This window comes from Neovison vison, chromosome 2 (genome assembly GCF_020171115.1).
Source record: "Neovison vison isolate M4711 chromosome 2, ASM_NN_V1, whole genome shotgun sequence".
NCBI classification, from domain to species: domain Eukaryota; kingdom Metazoa; phylum Chordata; class Mammalia; order Carnivora; family Mustelidae; genus Neogale; species Neogale vison.
The window spans coordinates 107,450,458-107,470,052 of record NC_058092.1 but is presented as its reverse complement, the minus strand read 5'-3'; the positions used below and the strand labels follow the sequence as shown (position 1 = coordinate 107,470,052).

The window sequence follows — 19,595 nt, the reverse complement described above, 5'->3', positions numbered from 1 at the left end:
GTGTGAGATTAATGACAGCTGCCCCTTGGGAAAGATAAGGGGTGGAAACAGCTCTGTCCCTGGAAGACCCAGAACTGGGAGAATGGGGGCTGAGGAAGATGAACCAAATCACAATCTTCGTTTTAACATCTTGTTAAAAAGACGTTCAAGAATCCATACAAATCAAAAAAAAAAAAAAAAAAAAAAGAATCCATACAAATCAAGGATAGTAGATATGCAGCACTCATTCCAGGAATACAGTCTGTCAGAAGCACGAACACTTGAACAAATATAGGCTGGGAGGGAGGGGTCACAGGAGGACCAAGGGATATCAGGCCCAGGTCAGTGTGGCAACCTCTCCCTGCCTCCATGCTTTAGGAGGTGGGAGGAGGGACCCTGCCTGCTAGCACCACATGGGAAAGGATCTCCTGATCCAGAGTTCCCATTTCTATCTACTAAGAGCTGGGGGAAGAGCTAGACTGGAGACGTGGGGGTCAGAGTTTAACAGTCAGGAAGACCCAGTTCCTGAGGAAAGGATGGTTCAGGGAGGGTTCGGAAAGTTCAGAAGGCGGCTATCCTTTAAAGAAGACGCCCTCTGCATTCGATGGCCCCGCAGCAGCAGAGCAGCTCCTTGCCTTCCACGCTGCCCACCTCGTAGTTGTAGTCCCAAGTGAGCTCTGTCCCAGCCCGGATCCTCCTGGACAGGAAGACAGGGATGGGGGTGGTGAAGGCAGCATGCCACCAGGTGTGAGCAGAGCTGGGGCAAAAGGTGGGGGCCTTCCCCCCTCTTTAACCCTGGCTGGTGCTCTTACCCAACCTTCCCCCTCTCCCTGACCCCCTCTTACTTGCTGGCAAAGAAGGCCACCCAAGGGAATCGAAGATCGTGAGTGTCCACGAAGACATTCTGGACAAACAGGTTGGGGCTGCAGCTATGCTGTGGGTTTAAGGACAGGACCCATAAGAACAGAGAAAACAGAACCCAGCTTTGTGGGGGTGAGTGTAAGTTGGACAAAAAACAATGCCCTTTGATCCTCCCCATCATAGAGAAGTTCTAAAAGAAAGCTACGTCTTTAAGATCCTACAGATCAAGAATTTCTAACGAGTAAAGGTAGGTTTACATAGTTGTGTTAAAAGAACTAGAAATTTGAGGACAGTGTGATAATTCAGCATTTAGAGTGGAGGGAGAGGGGTCTCACATTGAGGTAGCGACCGAGGTTGCCTTCTAGCTTGGCATCAATGATGTAGCAAGACTCTTCCCCATCATAGAACTGGCGTGTGTTCTTACGAACAGGTGCACTCTCCCCCTTTTCCACAGATGCCATGTTGGTGGACTTAATGGCAATCCCATGAGTGGACTTCAGAGCAAAACCTCTGGTTGATTTTACTGCCACCTGGCGCTTTGTTGGACCTGGACAGGAAGGAGAACAGGGTTAGGCACCATCCCACGTCACGACTGGATCCTCTACTTCCATTTCCATCCCACTCATTGCACTGTAGGAATACTGATTAGCCATGACCCTGAAAGCAAAGATTCTAACTGGCAGTTTTTTTCAAGCAGGATTAGATCTGCTGGGTAAAGGAGCTGAGGCAAAAGAGTGGGGAAATGGAAAGGAGAGAGAAGGGGATGTGCTGAACATTAGCAGTTGAGTTGGGAATCAGAGAACCCTCCCAGACATACATACATCAACTCTTTAAGATCTGAATGTTTTCTAACTTCTTTAGCTTCCCTAAAAAAGCCCCTATCCCAGCTTTCCTACCGTTCCTTCCTACTACCCCCAACATTCTTCCAGAATACCAGACATGTTCTTCTTGTCCTCAAAGTCATCCGCTTCGGAGCCAGAGGAGATGGTCTGGATATCATCGCTATCCATTGCTGTGGCTGAAGTCTGACCAGTGGTGGGCTTCCGGCTGGTCCCACTTTCCCCCTCACTTTCTGTGCTGCTAGACAATGTTAACACATCCTGGGAAACACAAAGGTGAGAAGAAACGAATAAATGGAGAGGACCCATTCAAGTTCTTGCTCTTTCTACAGTTAGGTAGGAAGAAACTAAGTACAGCAAGAGAAAGATGAGACGCTTGCTGAAGTTAAAGGAAGCAAGAAGTCACAGCCAAAGAACCAAGGCATTTATTGGTAATTAACAGTAAGGCCCTGAAGAGGTGAGGTACAGCTTGAGGGAGAAGGCCACTTACATCAGCATTGGACTGAGCAGAGGCCATGAGTCGTCGGCTCTGATGCATACTAGTCTTACTAGGTGGGCGGCGAAGTCCTTCAAGCTTCATGGGAGAAGGATTGTAACCATAATTTCGAGAGCTTTCAGTAACTCTAATGGAAGGGGAAGGAATGAGAGATGAGAGGGAGTCAGATGACGGTGTCTTTTATAGGCTTGAAACAAGGCAGATTTGGAAACAGGTCAGAAAGAGAGGCTCTTACATTGACATCTTGTTTCGGTCATCAGGGTCCTGGAAGAGAGCAAGTGAAAGGTTAAAAAGTGTTTTCAGTGGTCCTGGGTAACAAATCCAGCAATCAGACTTGATCCCAAAGATCTCAGCTAGTGAGAAAAAAGTATGCTAGCTAGAGACTGTTCTGCAGCTTGACAGTAACAGTGATACTCTCATCACAACACCTAAAAGGGAGTTTCTAACACTTTCCAATGATAGACGTAAGATGCTCAAGGCAAATACTGTGGGTAGAATCTTACAAGGACAGGGACACAATTCACCACCCATAATGTGCTAAGTTCCAACATCAATAAAAATACATCTAGAATCAACATTTTTTTTCCCCGTTAAGGATTTATTTATTGTGGGGGGGGCAGGATGGAGGTAGAGCATGCAAGCAGAGGGAGAGAGGGAGAGACTCTCAAGCTGACTTGAGCCCAACATAGGGCGCAATCTCATGACCCTGAGATCACGCCCGGAGCCGAAATCAAGAGTTGGATGCCTAACTGAACCACCAAAACCCCCTCGATTCTTGGTTTTTAAGTATAACAAAAGACAGCAATGCTGCAGATAATTTGAATCAATGCTGCAGATAACCTGAAATATAACATTTAATTTTAAAAAACTACTTATAAATCCTTTACTTTGGAATGAACCAGATGCTTCTTCCCAAAGTTGATTTTTAAAATAATTTGGTTCTTTAAGCACTAGGAATGTGCTGAGTGGTCAGGTGGCCGGGGCGATAATCCAGTTTGCCACAGAAATATCCACCCAGTAAAATGAATGAAGAGTGAAAGTAAGTTACATTACATTACTATACCAGTTACACAAAAGCCACTGCTCTTGAGTCTCCTGCCACCACTTACCTCTTTCTTGGGCTGCTTGATGTCTCCCTCATCCTTGAAGCCCAGCCCTGAGGTAGAGGCCTTCTCAGCGTCCCCTTTGCCTCCCCCAGCCCGGCCTTCCCCGCCTTCGCTAGTCTTAAAGGATGAACGGCTATCAGAGTCAGCAAAGCCACCTTCACTGACACTATTGCAGCTCAACCACGAGGCCACCTTGTTTTTGGGTGTCTCTTCAGAGGAAGGCGGATTGCAGCCACCTACAGGAATTGCTGGAGGGACAGGAATATGTGGGGGGCCAAGGTCTGGGGGGCGGGAGTCCTTGGAAGCGGTCTCAGAAAGTCCGTTCTCCTTTTGGCCCCGGGTCTGCCGCCGGGTAGCATAGCTGCGCCACACAGAGCTGGTGCTGAAGTCCTCATCTTTACAGAAGTTATCATCAGAGCTGTCATCATTGGACTCTTCGGGATCCTCTGTACCACTGTTGCCATCCTCCTGGTCTTTCAAGTCCACCCCGCTGCTATCAGAGGAACAGGGAGCATCACTCTCATAGCCTTCCTTGAAGTTCTCCACGCTCTCGATGTGGTCCAGATTGGCAAAGTACTCATCACCCATCTCCAGGCCCTCCTTGTCTGCAAAGTCATCTGTCAGGATCTTGCCTGGGAATGAAGAGAATTAAAGGCATATTCCATGGTTATGAGGATCTTTTATAAAGTATAGGGGTCCTTCCAGCAATACCCAGACACTGACACGCAGTCAAGACACCTCTATTACAGGCTCTCCCTTGTCACCTCAGTGTCTTAACTCTAGTTTTTTGTTAAAGATTTTATTTATTTATTTGACAGACAGAGACCACAGGTAGGCAGAGAGAGGAGGAAGCAGGCTCCCTGCTGAGCAGAGAGCCCTACGTGGGGCTCAATCCCAGGACCCTGGGATCATGACCCGAGCCTAAGACAGAGGCTTAACCCACTGAGCCACCCAGGCGCCCCTTAACTCTAGTTTTAAATCTTGCCCTTTCTGCCATCCCGTCTTCCTCTTCACTTGGTTTACCAAAAGGGTGTCTGCAGCTATGCTAAAAGCCTCTGGGTGGAGAGACGTGGGAGGAAATGACACACCAGGCCCTGCTCCCATGTCCCTCGTCTGAAAAATCCTCACGTCCAATTGGGAAGGGTTTGTGCTATGGCAAGTGCTGTGCAATGTGTAAGCCTGATGGTTCACACACCTGTACCTCTGGGGCAAATAATACATTATATGTTAATAATAAAAAAAAAATCCTCATGTCCACTTTCATCCCTTTTCCTTCTTGTTCTTATAAAGCTCTCTGTCCCTTCCTAGTCTACCCAGACAGGCACATCACTTGTCCTGTTCTTTACATAAGAACATCCTGGCCTCCTCTTTCTCCCAAGTTCACATGTCAAGCATTTCATTCTTCTGTTTAGCTTCTGATTCAATTCCCTACCATGTCCTAACCCCAGAGGCCACTCTTTCATTTCATCACCAACCTGCATAAATACAGACAAAGGAGCCTTTGGCAATGTCATCCAAGCAGCGGATACCCCAGCCCTTGTTCTGTGTCTTGAACAGCTGTAGCCGAACCTGGAGTCCGTGCTGCACCAGCCGGTTTGTGCACATGTTTGGGTCACATTTGCAGCGTTTGTTACACTCATAGACTCTGGGAGGAGGGACAATAAACTCAATCATAACATGATTACTAGATCCGTTCCGCCCACAGAACTGTAACAATTCTTAAGGTATCATCATTTAATAGGTAGTGATCTAAGCGAGTCAATGTACTGAACTGTCCATGCTCTTTGATTCATTTGGAAATAGAGCCCAAGGAAATAACTCAGAAGGGGGAAAAGTGATTCATGGAGGTATTTATCACACTAGTTAACAGTGAATAGCAGAACGCCAAACACCTGGAGGAAAGCGAGCAAACTGATGTGAATAAAGATTAAGAGCTGTTAGAATATGTAGACAGACTACATCAATTTATAGAAAGAGATATATAAAATAAAGATGAGTGGGACAGGCAGAAGCCAATATAATAGATATGGAAAGAGGAGGAATTGGAACAAAAGTTCTGGCATAGCAGACTTTCACTCTTTCACTCTGTGAACATTTACTAACCACCCAGGGCTTTCTACATACTGGAACTCATAACGTTTCCTCTCAGGGAGTTCAACGATCTATTAAGTTTAAGGACTGCATAGATTAAGTATTTAAAAAATAAACTATCAAAGTTATCTAGCAAATAGTTTTACGGAGAAAACTGCCATCTTCTCAGGCATCAATATTTCTGCTCCATCTACTTTGTTCAGTATTGGGATTTCACTTTAAGTTTCCTGACACGGAGATTTGGGAGACATCTACTTCTGGAAAGAGGACACCAGTATAATTAGAGAGTTGATGACACTGGTCCTATCCTTTTGGACAAAGATTATTAAAGCAGCTCCTACCTGCTGAACATATACTTTGTGTTTGGCATTATGCCAATATGCTTCATATATGTTCTCTATTCTAACCTCGGAGCAGCCCTACAGGATTTTTTTTTAACCTCAAAAAAACATGGAAACTAGGGGGCCCATCTGGCTAAGTGGGTAGAGCATGCGACTTAGGCACGGGGGTCCTGAGTTGGAGCCCTACACTGAGTGTAGAGATTCCTTAAAAATAAAACAATGAAAGCATAATGTACACAGTGGAAAGAACATATACATGTCTACAGCTCAATGAATTTTCACAAACTGAACACACCATGTAACCAGCACCATCTCAAGAAGCAACTTCGTTAGGTCCCCTAAAGCCTCAATGGGGCTGTTCTGTTCAATTCTCCTGTTTACAGCTAAAATACAAGATCAGCTTAGAATGGATGAAGTCAGAATTTGAATTTAGGTCTAATCACCACCAAAGGAACCTTTCACAGTAGGTATACTGTATCACTCATTCATTCAACAATGCTTCCTATGTGCCAGGTACTGGGTCAGTTAGATGCCGGTCATACCACGGTGAGCAAGACAGGTTCCCATCCCCATGGAGCTTATGCGCTAATGGAAAAGCAAAAACAAAAGCAAGAACAAAAGCAAGTCAACATATAAATTCAAGCTGCTCCAGATCCTATAAAAAACACAAAAGGACTGCTCAATGAGAGCATTAAGGGAGTGAAAATGACCTAGTTTTAGCGTCAGGAAAGGTCTCTCTGAGGAGGTAAGATTAAAGCTGAGAGCTCAAGGTTAAAGAAGATAACCATGCAACGAACACTGGACGGACGCCAAGCAGAGGGCACAGCATGTACGAAGGCCCCTGAGGTAGACTGGCTAACACCAGGCAAACTAGATTCAGTAACTGAAGAATATCAGCGTGGTTAGAACAGTTTTGGAGGGAGAGAGATAGGAAGGGGCCAGATAAGCAGTGTCTTGTGGCCCAAGATTAAGAGTTAGAATGAAATCCAAAATGCAGTGGGAAGCTATTAGAGTTTTAGGCAAGGAAGTGACATATTATTTGTGATTCTTTGAAAATATTTCTATGAAACATTTCAAACACGAAAAAGGACATAATGGACATTCATCTACTGCCCAGAATTAGCAAATCTGGATGTTGTTACAAGACTCAAGTTTTATTATAATTAAAACATAAATGACACAGTGATGCAGCTGAAGCCAGTAACTGTCTTTCCCTTTGCTTAGCTTTCAATTTGCTTTCAGCACAAATTCATCTCCTGACTTCCCTGGCATCCTTCATCTCTTGTGAAGATCCTCAGACATACAGGTTTTCTACTAAGCCTGTTCTTCCGGAGCTTCTCTTGCAGCTGGATCTGCACTGCTCGCACACTGGCTGTCCCATCTGGTGTGTGGCTGTCAGCCAAGTCCCCTTCACCCCACCACCTCCAGGGTTCTCCCTCAATCCTCTTTTTGTGTTGGAGCTGCTATTTCCTAGATCAGAATGTCTTCCCCTCTCTTGACTTTTCCCCTTATGGCAAATAATTCCAGTTAACTTTCTTTTCTTTTTTTTTTTTTAAGATTTTATTTACGTATTTGACAGAGAGGAGAGGAGAGTATAAGCAGGGGGAGCGGCAGGGAGAGGGAGAAGCAGGCTCCCCGCTGAGCAGAGAGCCCAACATGGGGCTCCATCCCAGGACCCTGGGATCATGACCTGAGTCAAAGGCAGGTGCTTAACCAATTGAGCCACCCAGGTGCCCCTCCAATTAACTTTCTCTGGGAAGGAAACTAAATTGACAATTTTGAAGTGTTTCATGTCTAAAAAATGTCTTTAGTTTAACACTTAAAACTCATTGTCTGGGGTTTAGAACTCTGGGTTATAAGTAATTTCTCCTCAGAATTCTGAATAGGGTCCTTAATTTCCATCTAGCTTCCCATGTCATTTTGAGAAGGCCAAAGACATTGAGTCTTTATTTTTTTGTTCTATTTCTCTTCTCTAGAAGCTTTTAGGATTTATAGTTTGTCTTCAGTGTTCTGTGGACACAATGAATTCATTTTATTATAATATTTTTTAGTGGTGATCTATTTTCATCTGTTATGCTGGGACATGACTGGCATTTTTCATTTGGAAACAGACCCTTCTTCAATTATAGGAAAATTTCTGCATTATTTCATTGATGTTTTTCTCTTCTTCTGTTCTCTCTGCTAATTATGTATCTTGAGTACCAGGTTTGTTTCCATGTTTGTATATAACCATTTTACCAAGTTTTATATCCCCCTCTTTCATTGTCTGAGTCTTTGCCTGCCTTTTTCAATCTTATATACTGGTTTCACCTCCTCTGCCCAGTCTCTGATTGGAGAACACAGGGATGACTGCTAGGGCCCCTTTTCTTATCTAGTATCAATATTTTCTCTAGGTAAACTCATCCAGGCTTTAAATACTGCCTCTTACTTGTGTTCAGGGTTCCTAATTCCTTATGTCCAGTCCTTATACTTCTCTCCAGAAGTCTCACTGCCTTCTTGATATTTCTCCTTGGAGTGCCTAGGAGGGACCTCAAACATAATATGGCCAGAGAAAAAGCTGAGTTTCTTCCAGACCTGCAACTCCTCCAGACCTCCATCTCAGTAAAAAGCACCAACACCCACTTTATTGCTGAAGTATAAAATTCAGAGGACTTGACCTTGATTCTGCTGCTTCCCTCCCACTCCATCAATCAAGTTCTGCAGCTCTACCTCCAAATGAAGCCCAACTCTACCCTCTTTCAGCTCTACTTGCTGTGTGCATTCTAGAACAAGGCCCAGCAACCACCACCTCTTGCCTAATCTCCTAAGTGGATTTCCCAGTTTTACTTTTGCTGCCCTAAGACCCAGTCTCCACAAAGCCATGGTAACCTTCAAAAAGTAGATGGCATCATTTGCCTGCTTGAAATTCTATAACAGTTTCCTATTGCACCATGATTTGTTTCTAATTTTTTTTTTAAAGATTTTATTTATTTATTTGACAGACAGAGATCACAAGTAGGCAGAGAAGCAGGCAGAGAGAGAGGAGGAAGCAGGCTTCCCGCTGAGCAGAGGGCCCGATGCGGGGCTCGATCCCAGGACCCTGGGATCATGACCTTTGCTGAAGGCAGAGGCTTTAACCCACTGAGCCACCCAGGCACCCCTGTTTCTAATTTTTATTCTCGTTTACTAAGTCCTATATAATCAGGTCCCTGCATGCTTCTCTCTGAACACATCTCCCTTGCCACCATAACTGCAGTCTGTTAAGATATACATACAACTATGTAATGGAGAACACTTTTAACTGCAACTGCTAGATCCTATTCAATCATTAGAAGTCTTCATTTAAAAGAAAGCCCAAAAAAGAAACATGTGCTGGAAATTCAGTAAGATTTAAATGATAAAACACTTGGTTTCGGTTACTCTATTTTTGGTTCCAATTTTTAGAACTCTGTCTGTGAAGTGCTTCACTTTCCCCTACTTACCCTGTGGGCAGACACTCTTCTAGTCTCTTGTACTGGTAGCCAGAGTTAGGGTTGATCTGGCCGCCCGGGGTGCAGGCTGTGGCCTGGATAGTTAGTTGATGACAGGCACATCTGGACCTGAATTAAGACAGAAGGGTATGACGGCTAGAGCTGTGAGACTTTCTTTAGAGGTAGGAAGTACTACAAAAGAATAGGGAGAACAGTGAAATTTTTCTTGTCATACATGTAAATGAGAAGGGAAAAGACAGTAAGAACATGACAGACCACAAGGAAGACAGAATGAAACCAAGTGGCAACTGAAAGCACAATGGAGGGACACAAAGGAAAAAGGGGGAGAATCAGAGAAAAACAAACACAGGGCATGTGTACCCAGGGTCATGCAGTGGGGTACATGTCAGACCCAAGCCTCTCTCACTGCTTCATTGGAGGCCTTATGGCAGGAGCTCCAGCTGAGGGAGGATGTAAATAGGAAACAAATGGAGAAACAAGGTAAAGGAAAGACAAGGATAACAAAGTTGGAGGCAGGGCCAGCAATTACCCTACCAACTCACTTGTCACGGCACCCATCCTTGCAGTCACAACCGACCAGAAATTCTGGGCCCGTGTTAATGAAAACACCCTTGCCCGGGATTCGTTCCTTACTGTAGGCCACCTGGGGTGGGGGGGTTGTGTCAATCTCATTGACACAGGATAGGGGAACATCTTCCTTCCCGTAAGTGATGTCCAAAATATAGTAAAAAGGTTTATAGGGCTGAAACTTGCGGTCCACAAGAACATAAGGATCCAAACAGAACATCTCCAGGAAGAGGAAGTCACAGCCAGTCTCAAAAAGATAGCGCTCGATCTCCTGCATTGTCCGAAGGCAGAGGCCACAGGGTGTCTTATAGATAACATGAAAGCCCATCTTGCGGTTAACTCGGCGGCGGGCTGTCATCCGCCGGAAGTCATAGAGTAGTGGGACCAGCAGAGGATTCTTGCCCCGGTACTGCGCACTTCTCATAGGTCTGACTCGGGACAGACAGGTGTAGCTGCACACATGAGGTAAGTAGAAGAGCTTCTCCATGGGGGCTCGGTAGGAGGGCTCTGCTGGGGCCCGCTCCAGCATGCCGTGGAAGGCGGGAGGTGCTGGGGGTGCTGGGGGTGCTGCTGGGGCAGAGGCTGTTGAGCCTAATGGTGGTCTGCAAAAGACACGTGAGAGATCAGGTAAGAGGGCAAGAGGACCCTTCTGCTGCAGAAGGCCCCCTGCAGCTGGCTAGCTCACTCATCTTTCAAACAGCTGTGCCCGGGAAGCCACAGATGACACAAGGAAGTCACGTTTTCCCTTGCTTTAACAAACTTGGACACTAAGAGGTCCTGGTTACTCTTCACTGAATGAAAATATCTCCACCTCATCAGTATACCTTATTATTATTATTTTTTTAAGATTTTATTTATTTATCTGACACAGAGAGAGAGACAGTGTGAGAGGGAATACAAGCAAAGGGAGTGGGAGAGGGAGAAGCAGGCTTCCCGCTGAGCAGGAAGCCCAACTTGGGGCTTGATCTCAAGACCCTGGATCATGACCCGAATTGAAGGAAGACACTCAACCAAGGCACCCAGGCGCCACAACAGTATACCTTTTCCTAAATTTTTTTTGCCTGTGAGTTACAGACATACAGTCCAGTTTACTACCAGTATTTTCCCCCTTTTATGTGTCCTACAGACTGTGATTCAAGGAAAGAGGCAGGAGTAATCCCTTTCTACTGAACCAATTATGACACCACGTTCAATGAAAAGTTTTAAATAAATGACTTTTAGTGATTCCGTATTTCTAGGCACCTTTTTTTTTTTTTTTTAAGATTTTATTTATTTATTTGACAGACAGAGATCACAAGTAGGCAGAGAGGCAGGCAGAGAAAGAGAGAGGAGGAAGCAGCTCTCTGCTGAGCAGAGAGTCCGATGGAGGGCTCAATCCCAGGACTCTGGGATATGACCTGAGCTGAAGGCAGAGGCTTAACCCACTGAGCCACCCAGGTGCCCCACAGGCACCTCATTTCTAATTATTTTCACACCCTGTTTGTTGGAAACTTCCCAAGTTAAAGCTTTCTTTTCTGATCACCTGGGTGGCTCAGTGAGTATTAAATGTCTGACTTTATTTTGGCTCTGGTCATGATCTCAGCATCCTGAGATCAAGCCCTGTATCAGACTCCACACGTGTGGAGTGTGCTTGAGATTCTCTCTGCCCTTCCCCACACTTACATGGGTGTACTCTCTCAAATCAATCAATCTCTCTCTTTTTTTTTTAAAGATTTTATTTATTTATTTGACATAGAGAGATCACAGGTAGGCAGAGAGGCAGGCAGAGAGAGAGAGAGAGAGAGGAAGCAGGCTCCCTGTCGAGCAGTGAGCCCGATGTGGGACTTGATCCCAGGACCCTGAGATCATAACGTGAGCTGAAGGCAGAGGCTTAACCCACTGAGCCACCCAGGTGCCCTCAAATAAATCAATCTTAAAAAAAAAAAAAAAAAAAAGGCAAAAACAAAAACCAAAAAACAAGAAAGCTTTCAAGTCCAACTCCTCACCATCATAGCCTTAACTAAGCCCCTTGGAACCAAGAATGTCCCCAGTGAGTATTTAGTCCATGCTGCCACCTCCCCACAGAAAGCCTGGGAGTTTCTCACCTGTATGTCTGGTTGCTACCAGGCTTCCCAGCAGGGACATTTTCACTGAGTGCTGGAGATGTAGGGGAGGAATGACCAGAGCCCACAGATCCTGGCCGGAAGGATGTGCTCTTTTTGGCTACCTGCTTCCGAGATTGGGCAAGCTGACTTTCTAAGCTGCTAAGAGATTAAACATCATACAGTAAAGAATACAGAAAATGCAATGTGAAAGAAATTAGTAAATAAGAAAGAATATCACTCACTCATTGTCACCTGCCTGTGGGGACAGAGGGGGTGCAGGTGGGGCAGGTGGGACAGGAGGGACAGGGGGGGTAGGAGGGGCTGTAGGCTGCAGGGGCTCCATTGGCTTGAACTGTGTCCCAGTACTGGTCAGATCCTGGGTGTACTGGACCACAGGGCCTTTGCTCCTCACGGCACCTAGAGAAAAGAGGAAACTGACCACTGAAGATGACAGCTGTGTCATGTATACTCATGCACATACCCAATCATCAATTTACATAATATACACAAGCAGCAATGGAAACATTTTGAGTAAGTGTCAAGACTGTCGTTCCATTATTTAAACCAATGAGTGAAAACACTGGCACAGGCTGGCTTCAACCCAGTAAGGCTTTATCTTTCTGCCTCAAACACAGTTTATGCTGGTAATTAGATTATTCTTTGGTGAAAAATTTTAAAAAAAATTCTTTGATCAACTAATGATATCAGGAAAAATCAACCAAAAAGTAGGCCAGGAACATATAAAAACAAAAGCTGTCCAGGCTTTTAAAAGAACTGACAATGAATCACATACAAAGCAGATAATTCTCATGTGGATAACAGAGGTAACTATACTACCACATCCACCCCTAAGCCAGTTGTTTCAGATTTTTATGGGGTCATTTAGAATGAATCAGAGCCATTGCACTAAGTGGAGGCACCACGTACTACTGGAAACTACTCAGGACACACCTCCTGTTTCCAATGAGTCAGTGGTGTCATCCTGGTAAACAAAGGATAGCTATTGTACACACTCTCCTTTGCTGCTTTGCCTGTTTCTTTCCTCCCGTTCGGTGTCTTTCAAGACATACCCATATTTGGACGTGTCCTGAGCTGTCCTCCTTGCTTCTTCTCCAGTGCAGAGGCTGAGGATGTCTTCATACTGAACATGGGCTCTAGCCGCGTAGAGCCTCGATAGATCCATTCACATCTTTTGTCATCCTGGGGGATTGGGAGGAAGGAAGGTTGGAGGGAAATGAAGCAAAGGTTAGAATCTATATCCTGCCATCTGTGCAGAATATGCCTCCATGTGCTCCTTGAAAGAAATCTCCCTGATGAATGCCAAATTCCCTAACTACTCAATAAACTTATGTTCCAGTTTCCATGACAGCCATCAGGAAAATGAAAAAGAAAATCACATATTCTTCACTTAAAAAATTACAGGAGAGACAGATGTTTATATTGAGTATAAGTGGTGTGACACAGATCATTAAGGCCTTAAGGAACAAAAGACTGAGGATAGCTCAAAGACTGGAACTCTAAGAAAGGCATGAAAGGGGAGAAGAGGACAGGTACAGAAGATCCAAGAGTTAAACTGGGCCTTGAAAGATCATCAGGGGGAGCCTGGGTGGCTGTCAATTAGGCATCTGCCTTTCAATCAGGTCATGATCGCAAAGTCCCAGGATGGAGCCCTGCATGGGTGGTGGGGAGGGTCCCTGCTCAGTGGGGAGTCTGCTTCTCCCTTTCCCTCCACTCCTCCCCAACTCCTGCTTGTACGCTCTCTCTCAAATAAATAAAATCCTAAAAAAAAAAAAAAAAAAAGATCATCAGGACCTCTAATTCTTTGATGCCTCCTTTTTGTCTCACTATGCTACCAAAACCCTGATCCTGGACAATTGGAACTGTCTTCTCTATGCCTATATGCAATGTAAATATTCTGAGAGAGAGAAAAACAAACCAATATGCAAATTAGCTCACAGTTAAATTTGGGATTTTTTTTTTTTAAGATTTTCTTAAAAGAGAGCAAGCATGTGTGCACACGAGTAGGGAAGCAAGGGGGAGGCACAGGAAGAGCAAGCAGCAGACTCTCTGCTGAGCAGGGAACCTTATGTGGGGCTTGCTCCCAGGACCCCAAGATTAAGACCTGAGCTTAATGGACTGAGCCACCCTAGGTGCCCCAGGAATTTTCAATAACCACCAGAGAGAAACAAAAAGATAAAGTAAAATTTGCCCCCAAACAGTGAAAACAGATAGCATAAGAAAAGGGAAAATTATGGAGGACTACAAAATCATCCTCATTACTGCCTCTTATGCGCCCCCATCCCACTCTGAGCCTTGTGTCCAAAACTCCGGGAAGAACAGTACCAGGAAGAGGATCCTGACTAGGCTGCCATCCACCTCCTCGACGCGGGACTTCCACCATGTGCCTTCCCATTCAGTCTTGATAAGCTGGCCACTCTTGAGCAGTACCATGGGGCGGTTGGGATAAGCCGTGATATACTCCTCTATGAAGTCCCGGCAGGAGATGTCTTCTATGTCCTCCCAAGTCTTTTTCACTGTCCCAAGGAAGAAGGAGGGCTGAGAGAGGGCAAGTGGAGCAGGCCTCTCTTTCTCTCTCTCTTTTTTTTTTTTGTTTAAAGTAATCTCTGTGCTTAATGTGGGGCTTGAACTCATGAAACCAAGATTAAGAGTTGCATGCTCTACCATTTTTGCCAGCCAGGCGCCCCAAGGCTTATCTTGATAGGAAAAAAACAAATGGTTGGCAAGGAGATGCTGGCCATTTTTCAAGTTGGGAGGGAGAGAAAAATAAAGAAAGAAAACATAACCTGAGAAGCAAAACCAAATCAATACTAACTAAGCAATATGCAATATGCAAATATAGGTGAGTCACTTATTTCATAAAAATGGATGTTTTGTTTAGGAAAATTCAAGTGAAAATTCTTGCTAACCTGATATAAGACTAGAGATAAATAAAAAAGATCAGGTGGCATCATGAAATTGATTAAAAAAAATTGTCCTTCCTTCTCATTCTATATCAGGCTACTTTTAAGGGACCCAGAATGTATTTACCGCCCTGTTATATGGAAAGGGATCAGTGTTAGTTAACTCTTTTGTAATTAAAAACAACTGCTTTGTAGAGTCTGTTCCCAAGCCAGAGACACAAGTATGGAAGGCACTATGAAAACTCCATCTAACTCAGCTTCTGCAGAGAGCACTATGCAGCTACAGATTTATACAAATGTTAGATGAAGGACAAGACTAGGAAAGAAACAACATCTCCTTAAACCTAAATCACTCAGAAACAAAATCAAAACACAACTACAATATGAGAATCCACCCAAGGTCAGTCATGATTTCCTAGTATCCCACTCTTCAACTACAAAGATCCAGCACTAGAGACAAGCAAACAGAACTGTTATCTCCCAAAAGACATTAATCAAACTTACACCCTTTGAGATGGAAGCACCACAAATATCAGGGCCTGCCTTCCTCCCTCCATTTTCTTTTCTTTTCCTTTCAGGGCTTTTCAACTGATTATCTTAAGAAGAAATGTAAGGTAGAACAGGAAATGGATAAAACTCAGAAAGGAAGGAGGGACACTCACGTGGCCGGCAAATGGGATATAGTTCAGACTGTGTGACATAGGAAGCATAACCATCATCAAAGAAAATGAGAAACCTGTAAGTAAAGAGCGATAGCAGAAAGATCAGGGGTTATATTTAACACGACCTACAGAAATTTCATAGCTCCTACTCTTGATCACAATAGGACATACTCCTGGGAAAATGTTCTGGTGTACTACTTCCTTCCTATTACTCTTCCAAGAGTTAGGAATTCTCCCTCAATCTAACCAATTTACCTCCACTTTTCCAAAACCTACTCATTCTTGTTTCACTATCAGACTCCTATTTTGCTAAAACCATTTAGTTTCCCCTTCCTTCCTATTCCCCTAACAGCCATTAAACAATCTTAATGACTCTCCTCCTAGTTTTACCTCCAAGTTTTTCTTGAGAAAAAAAGAGGAAGAATCACCCACATGACCTCTGTTGCAAAAAAAGAAAAAAAAAAAAAAAGCAAGGGCTTCTGGTCACAAAAGCTAATTGTGAAATATGGACTATGGTTTGAATAGGGCAGGTGCTTTGCTACTGGTCTCCACTCTCTTTACAATCCTCTGTTCAGGTACCTGAGCTTGTTTTTGACGTTTGGTGTCTCAGCTACAATGCCAGCATAGAGCCAGACCTGATTCCCATCCTTGTACTTGGCCACCACTCGACTGCCCACAAAGAGCTTGTCAGCAGGAGGGTGGTAATCATAGGCAATATGGTTCCCCGACAGGAGACTCTTCCCTTTGTTGTCAAATTTCACCTTGTACTTCTTTCCTGGTCCTGAGTAAAGGGAAAAAAATGAACAAAAATTTTTAAAAACCATCAGTTTCTGTGTAAATCCTGACTGCTACATGAGAGACAAAAGGCAAGGCTGTGGGGAAAAGAAATGATCAGCAATGGAGACCTGCAGGTTGCCTTTCATTAGCACTTCTTCTAGCTTGAACATACCAACCGTCTGGATAGCGATAAGGGTGCCTTTGTGCCATGTCTTAGTTCTCTTCTTGCCCAGGATGCGCATGCTAACTATAAGGTCACCATCTTTGCTCAGTTCGCCAGACATCTGACTTAAGGTTCCTACAAAAGAAAGCAAAGATGTTCTAAAAAAATATGACATAGATATGGGAAGTAAATGGGAAAGTAAAGAGAGTGTAATATAGTAACTGATGAAAATGGAGGTAATCACTGATCCTTAGTCACTTTTGCTGCTCTCTCGAGCAGACAAAAAGCATAGCTGACTCAACTATTTTTTTTAGTATATGTGCTGCCGAAGCGAGCACTCAACTATTTTTGCTAACAGGAAATACTTGCATAATTGCAATTCACATGTAATTCAAGAACATCTCACTTTAACCAAGTATCTCCAACTCCTTTTTAACAATATTAATTACACTCATTAAGTGCTAAGTAGTATTTATAAAACAATTTTCCATTGGAGAGCTATCAACAGCCCTATTGGACAAAGTTTCCCTTAGATCTCTTTTTAAGATCTTGAGTTGCGGGAGGCCTGGGTGGCTCAACTGGTTAAATGCCTGCCTTTGGTTTAGGTCACAATCCCATGGTCCTAGGACTGAGTCCTGCATCAGGCTCCTTGCTCAGTGGTGAGCCTGCTTCTTCCTTTCTCTCTGCCTGCCACTCCCCCTTCTTGTGCATGTGCACTCTCTCTCTGGCAAATAAATAAAATCTTAAAAAAAAAAAAAAAAAGAGAGAGTTTGAGTTCCTCTCTTCTTCTTTTTTTTTTTTTTAAAAGATTATTTATTTATTTATTTGACTGAGAGGCATCACAAGTAGGCAGAGAGAGAGAGAGGAGGAAGCAGGCTGCTGGCTGAGCAGAGAGCCTGATGCGGGACTCGATCCCAGGACCCTGAGATCATGACCTGAGCCGAAGGCAGCGGCTTAACCCACTGAGCCACCCAGGCGCCCTTGAGTTCCTCTCTTCTAAATGCCATCTAGAAGTGGTCATGAGCACAGAGCTAAGAAAATATTTGGATAAAGCCACCACACATTAGAAAATCAGCAGACAAGACTTAAGCAAGACAAGGAAAACCTGTGGTGTTTAAAGAACCCCACATAGGTGGAAGAGAATTCTGATGCTAAAACAGAGCCAGTTACCCATGAAATCTCTGTAGGAATTCACTTCCCATCTCTGCCCCCACTCTCTATGCTGAGATAACTCCAGACCCTAACCTTTATGTAGATCCTGGGAACTGCTCTTCTTGTTGACAGCATCCATGAACTTCTGGACATCCTGAGCAGACTTTCTTAAGGCAGCCATAGCTTCACGGAGCTGTAAGAAAGGTGATGAGGGAAACAAGGTTTAAAATAGCATGGCTTAGCCCTGAGAGTAAGAACTCGTCTTTCAAAATTCTTTTTCTCCCCCCAAAGATTTTATTTGACAGAGAGGGAGGAAGACAGAGCACACAAGCAGGGGGAGCAGGAGAGGGAGAAGCAGGATCCCTGCCAAGCAGGGCACCTGATGTGGGGCTTGATCCCAGGACCCTCGTTATCGCGACCTAAGCTGAAGGCAGATGCTTAACCGACTGAGCCATCCAGGCACCCCAGAACTTTGTCTTTCAAAAAACCGAATAGAATGAGTTACGGTTGAGAAGGTATGGTTACTTTACTAGGCAAAATTGCCCTTATAAATCTGGTTCAGAAATCAGCTTTAGAAACCTTCCTTGATTAATCTCACCTAGTGGATTGCTGCTAAATTCTACATTTATACAGCACTTAGTGCATGCATCTCTAAGGAACCTCTGCTGCATCCTCAGAACACCTATTAGGGGACTGGAACCCACAGGGCTGATTATCTTGATGGCTGAAGTGATGGAATGATCAGGCCAGAAGTTTCTCCCATCTTCATATTCTTTTTTCGTTTTTTAAAGATTTTATTCATTTATTTCACAGACAGTGATCACAAGTAGGCAGAGAGGCAGGCAGAGAGAGAGGGGGAAGGAGGTTCCCTGCTGAGCAGAGAGCCCAATGCCAGTCTCTATCCTAGGACCCTGGGATCATGACCTGAGCCAAAGCCAGAGAGGCTTTAACACACTGAGCCACCCAGGCGCCCCAACATCTTCATATCCTTATCTTTCAGTTTACTTTCCCCATCCCAACTCACCTTCTGGTCTTTGGGAGTTCTGCTCCCAGCATCACCTATGGATGAGAGAAGCTCTAATGAGTGTAAGATCCTTACACATAAGAATTTCCAAGAAATCAATTAACTAAGCTACTTTTTTTTTTCATTGAGGCATTCTATTTCCATGTATTATATTATATTGTATTGTATTATATATTACATTGTATCCATGTATTATATTATAAACTACTTAAAAATATTATCATGGAACTATTCCTAACAACTATTGACAACCACATGTAAATATGTATGTAAAAGTACTAAACGGTCCAGAAGGGGACGAGAGGGAGAATGCTCCCTGCTCAGCATGGGTCTTGATCCAAGGACCCCAGGATCAGGATCTGAGCTGAAGTCAGACACTTAACTGACTGAGCCACCCAAGTACCCTGTATATTTAAGTTTTTATAACAACAATTTGCCTAGAGACTATGTGAATGATTTGAAAAATGAAATGTGGTCAGTGAATGAAGCAAAAATGTTTATTCTTGAGTAGCGCTGTCCAACAGAACTTCCAGCTGTGATAGATATAGTCTCTCTTTTTGATTACAGCCATCCTAATTAATATAAAGTGATTCTGATTTGCATTTCCTTAATGACTAATGATGTCAAGCATTTTTTCCATATACTTAGTGGCATTTACATTATCTTTTTTTTTTTTTTAAGATTTTATTTATTTATTCGACAGAGAGAGACACAGTGAAAGAGGGAACACAAGCAGGGGGCATGGGAGAGGGAGAAACAACCTTCCCGCCAAGCAGGGAGACTGATGCAGGGCGGGGTCTGGGGATCATGACCAGAGCAGAAGGCAGATGCTTAATGACTGAGCCACCCAGGCGCCCCTGAAAGTGCCTTTTAAAAAGTAAAAATATTCATGTGGTAAAAAACTAAAACATTATAAAAGGACACAAAATAAAACAGACCTCCCTCATATTCCTGCTTCTAGTTACTCTCCTTAGAAGCAACCAATATATCAGTTTCTTCTGCAGCCAGATATTCTGTAAATGTACATATGTACTCTTTCCCCTCTCCATCCTTTTACTCATA

General features: G+C 44.0%; 1 protein-coding gene across 6 annotated transcripts in view; it reads right to left on the bottom strand.

Annotated features, from left to right (window-relative positions):
• Window positions 1-116: 116 nt before the first annotated feature.
• SETDB1 (SET domain bifurcated histone lysine methyltransferase 1) overlaps window positions 117-19,595 on the bottom strand; it is a 32,360-nt gene continuing 12,881 nt past the window's right edge. For 5 of the 6 annotated variants that reach the window (XM_044239175.1, XM_044239174.1, XM_044239176.1 and 2 more), the window contains 19 exons: window positions 18,534-18,568; window positions 17,603-17,702; window positions 16,367-16,492; window positions 15,997-16,198; window positions 15,418-15,491; window positions 14,178-14,368; window positions 12,905-13,034; window positions 12,077-12,251; window positions 11,835-11,993; window positions 9,726-10,352; window positions 9,175-9,291; window positions 4,757-4,926; window positions 3,285-3,913; window positions 2,411-2,439; window positions 2,170-2,302; window positions 1,775-1,940; window positions 1,176-1,387; window positions 825-913; window positions 117-676 (listed from right to left, as the gene is read on the bottom strand). In XM_044239175.1, the coding sequence (XP_044095110.1) occupies window positions 559-676; window positions 825-913; window positions 1,176-1,387; window positions 1,775-1,940; window positions 2,170-2,302; window positions 2,411-2,439; window positions 3,285-3,913; window positions 4,757-4,926; window positions 9,175-9,291; window positions 9,726-10,352; window positions 11,835-11,993; window positions 12,077-12,251; window positions 12,905-13,034; window positions 14,178-14,368; window positions 15,418-15,491; window positions 15,997-16,198; window positions 16,367-16,492; window positions 17,603-17,702; window positions 18,534-18,568 (3,482 nt within the window). In that variant the 3' untranslated portion in view covers window positions 117-558. The remainder of the gene's footprint in view (window positions 677-824; window positions 914-1,175; window positions 1,388-1,774; window positions 1,941-2,169; window positions 2,303-2,410; window positions 2,440-3,284; window positions 3,914-4,756; window positions 4,927-9,174; window positions 9,292-9,725; window positions 10,353-11,834; window positions 11,994-12,076; window positions 12,252-12,904; window positions 13,035-14,177; window positions 14,369-15,417; window positions 15,492-15,996; window positions 16,199-16,366; window positions 16,493-17,602; window positions 17,703-18,533; window positions 18,569-19,595) is intronic. The other variant, XM_044239178.1, reaches the window with a different exon arrangement.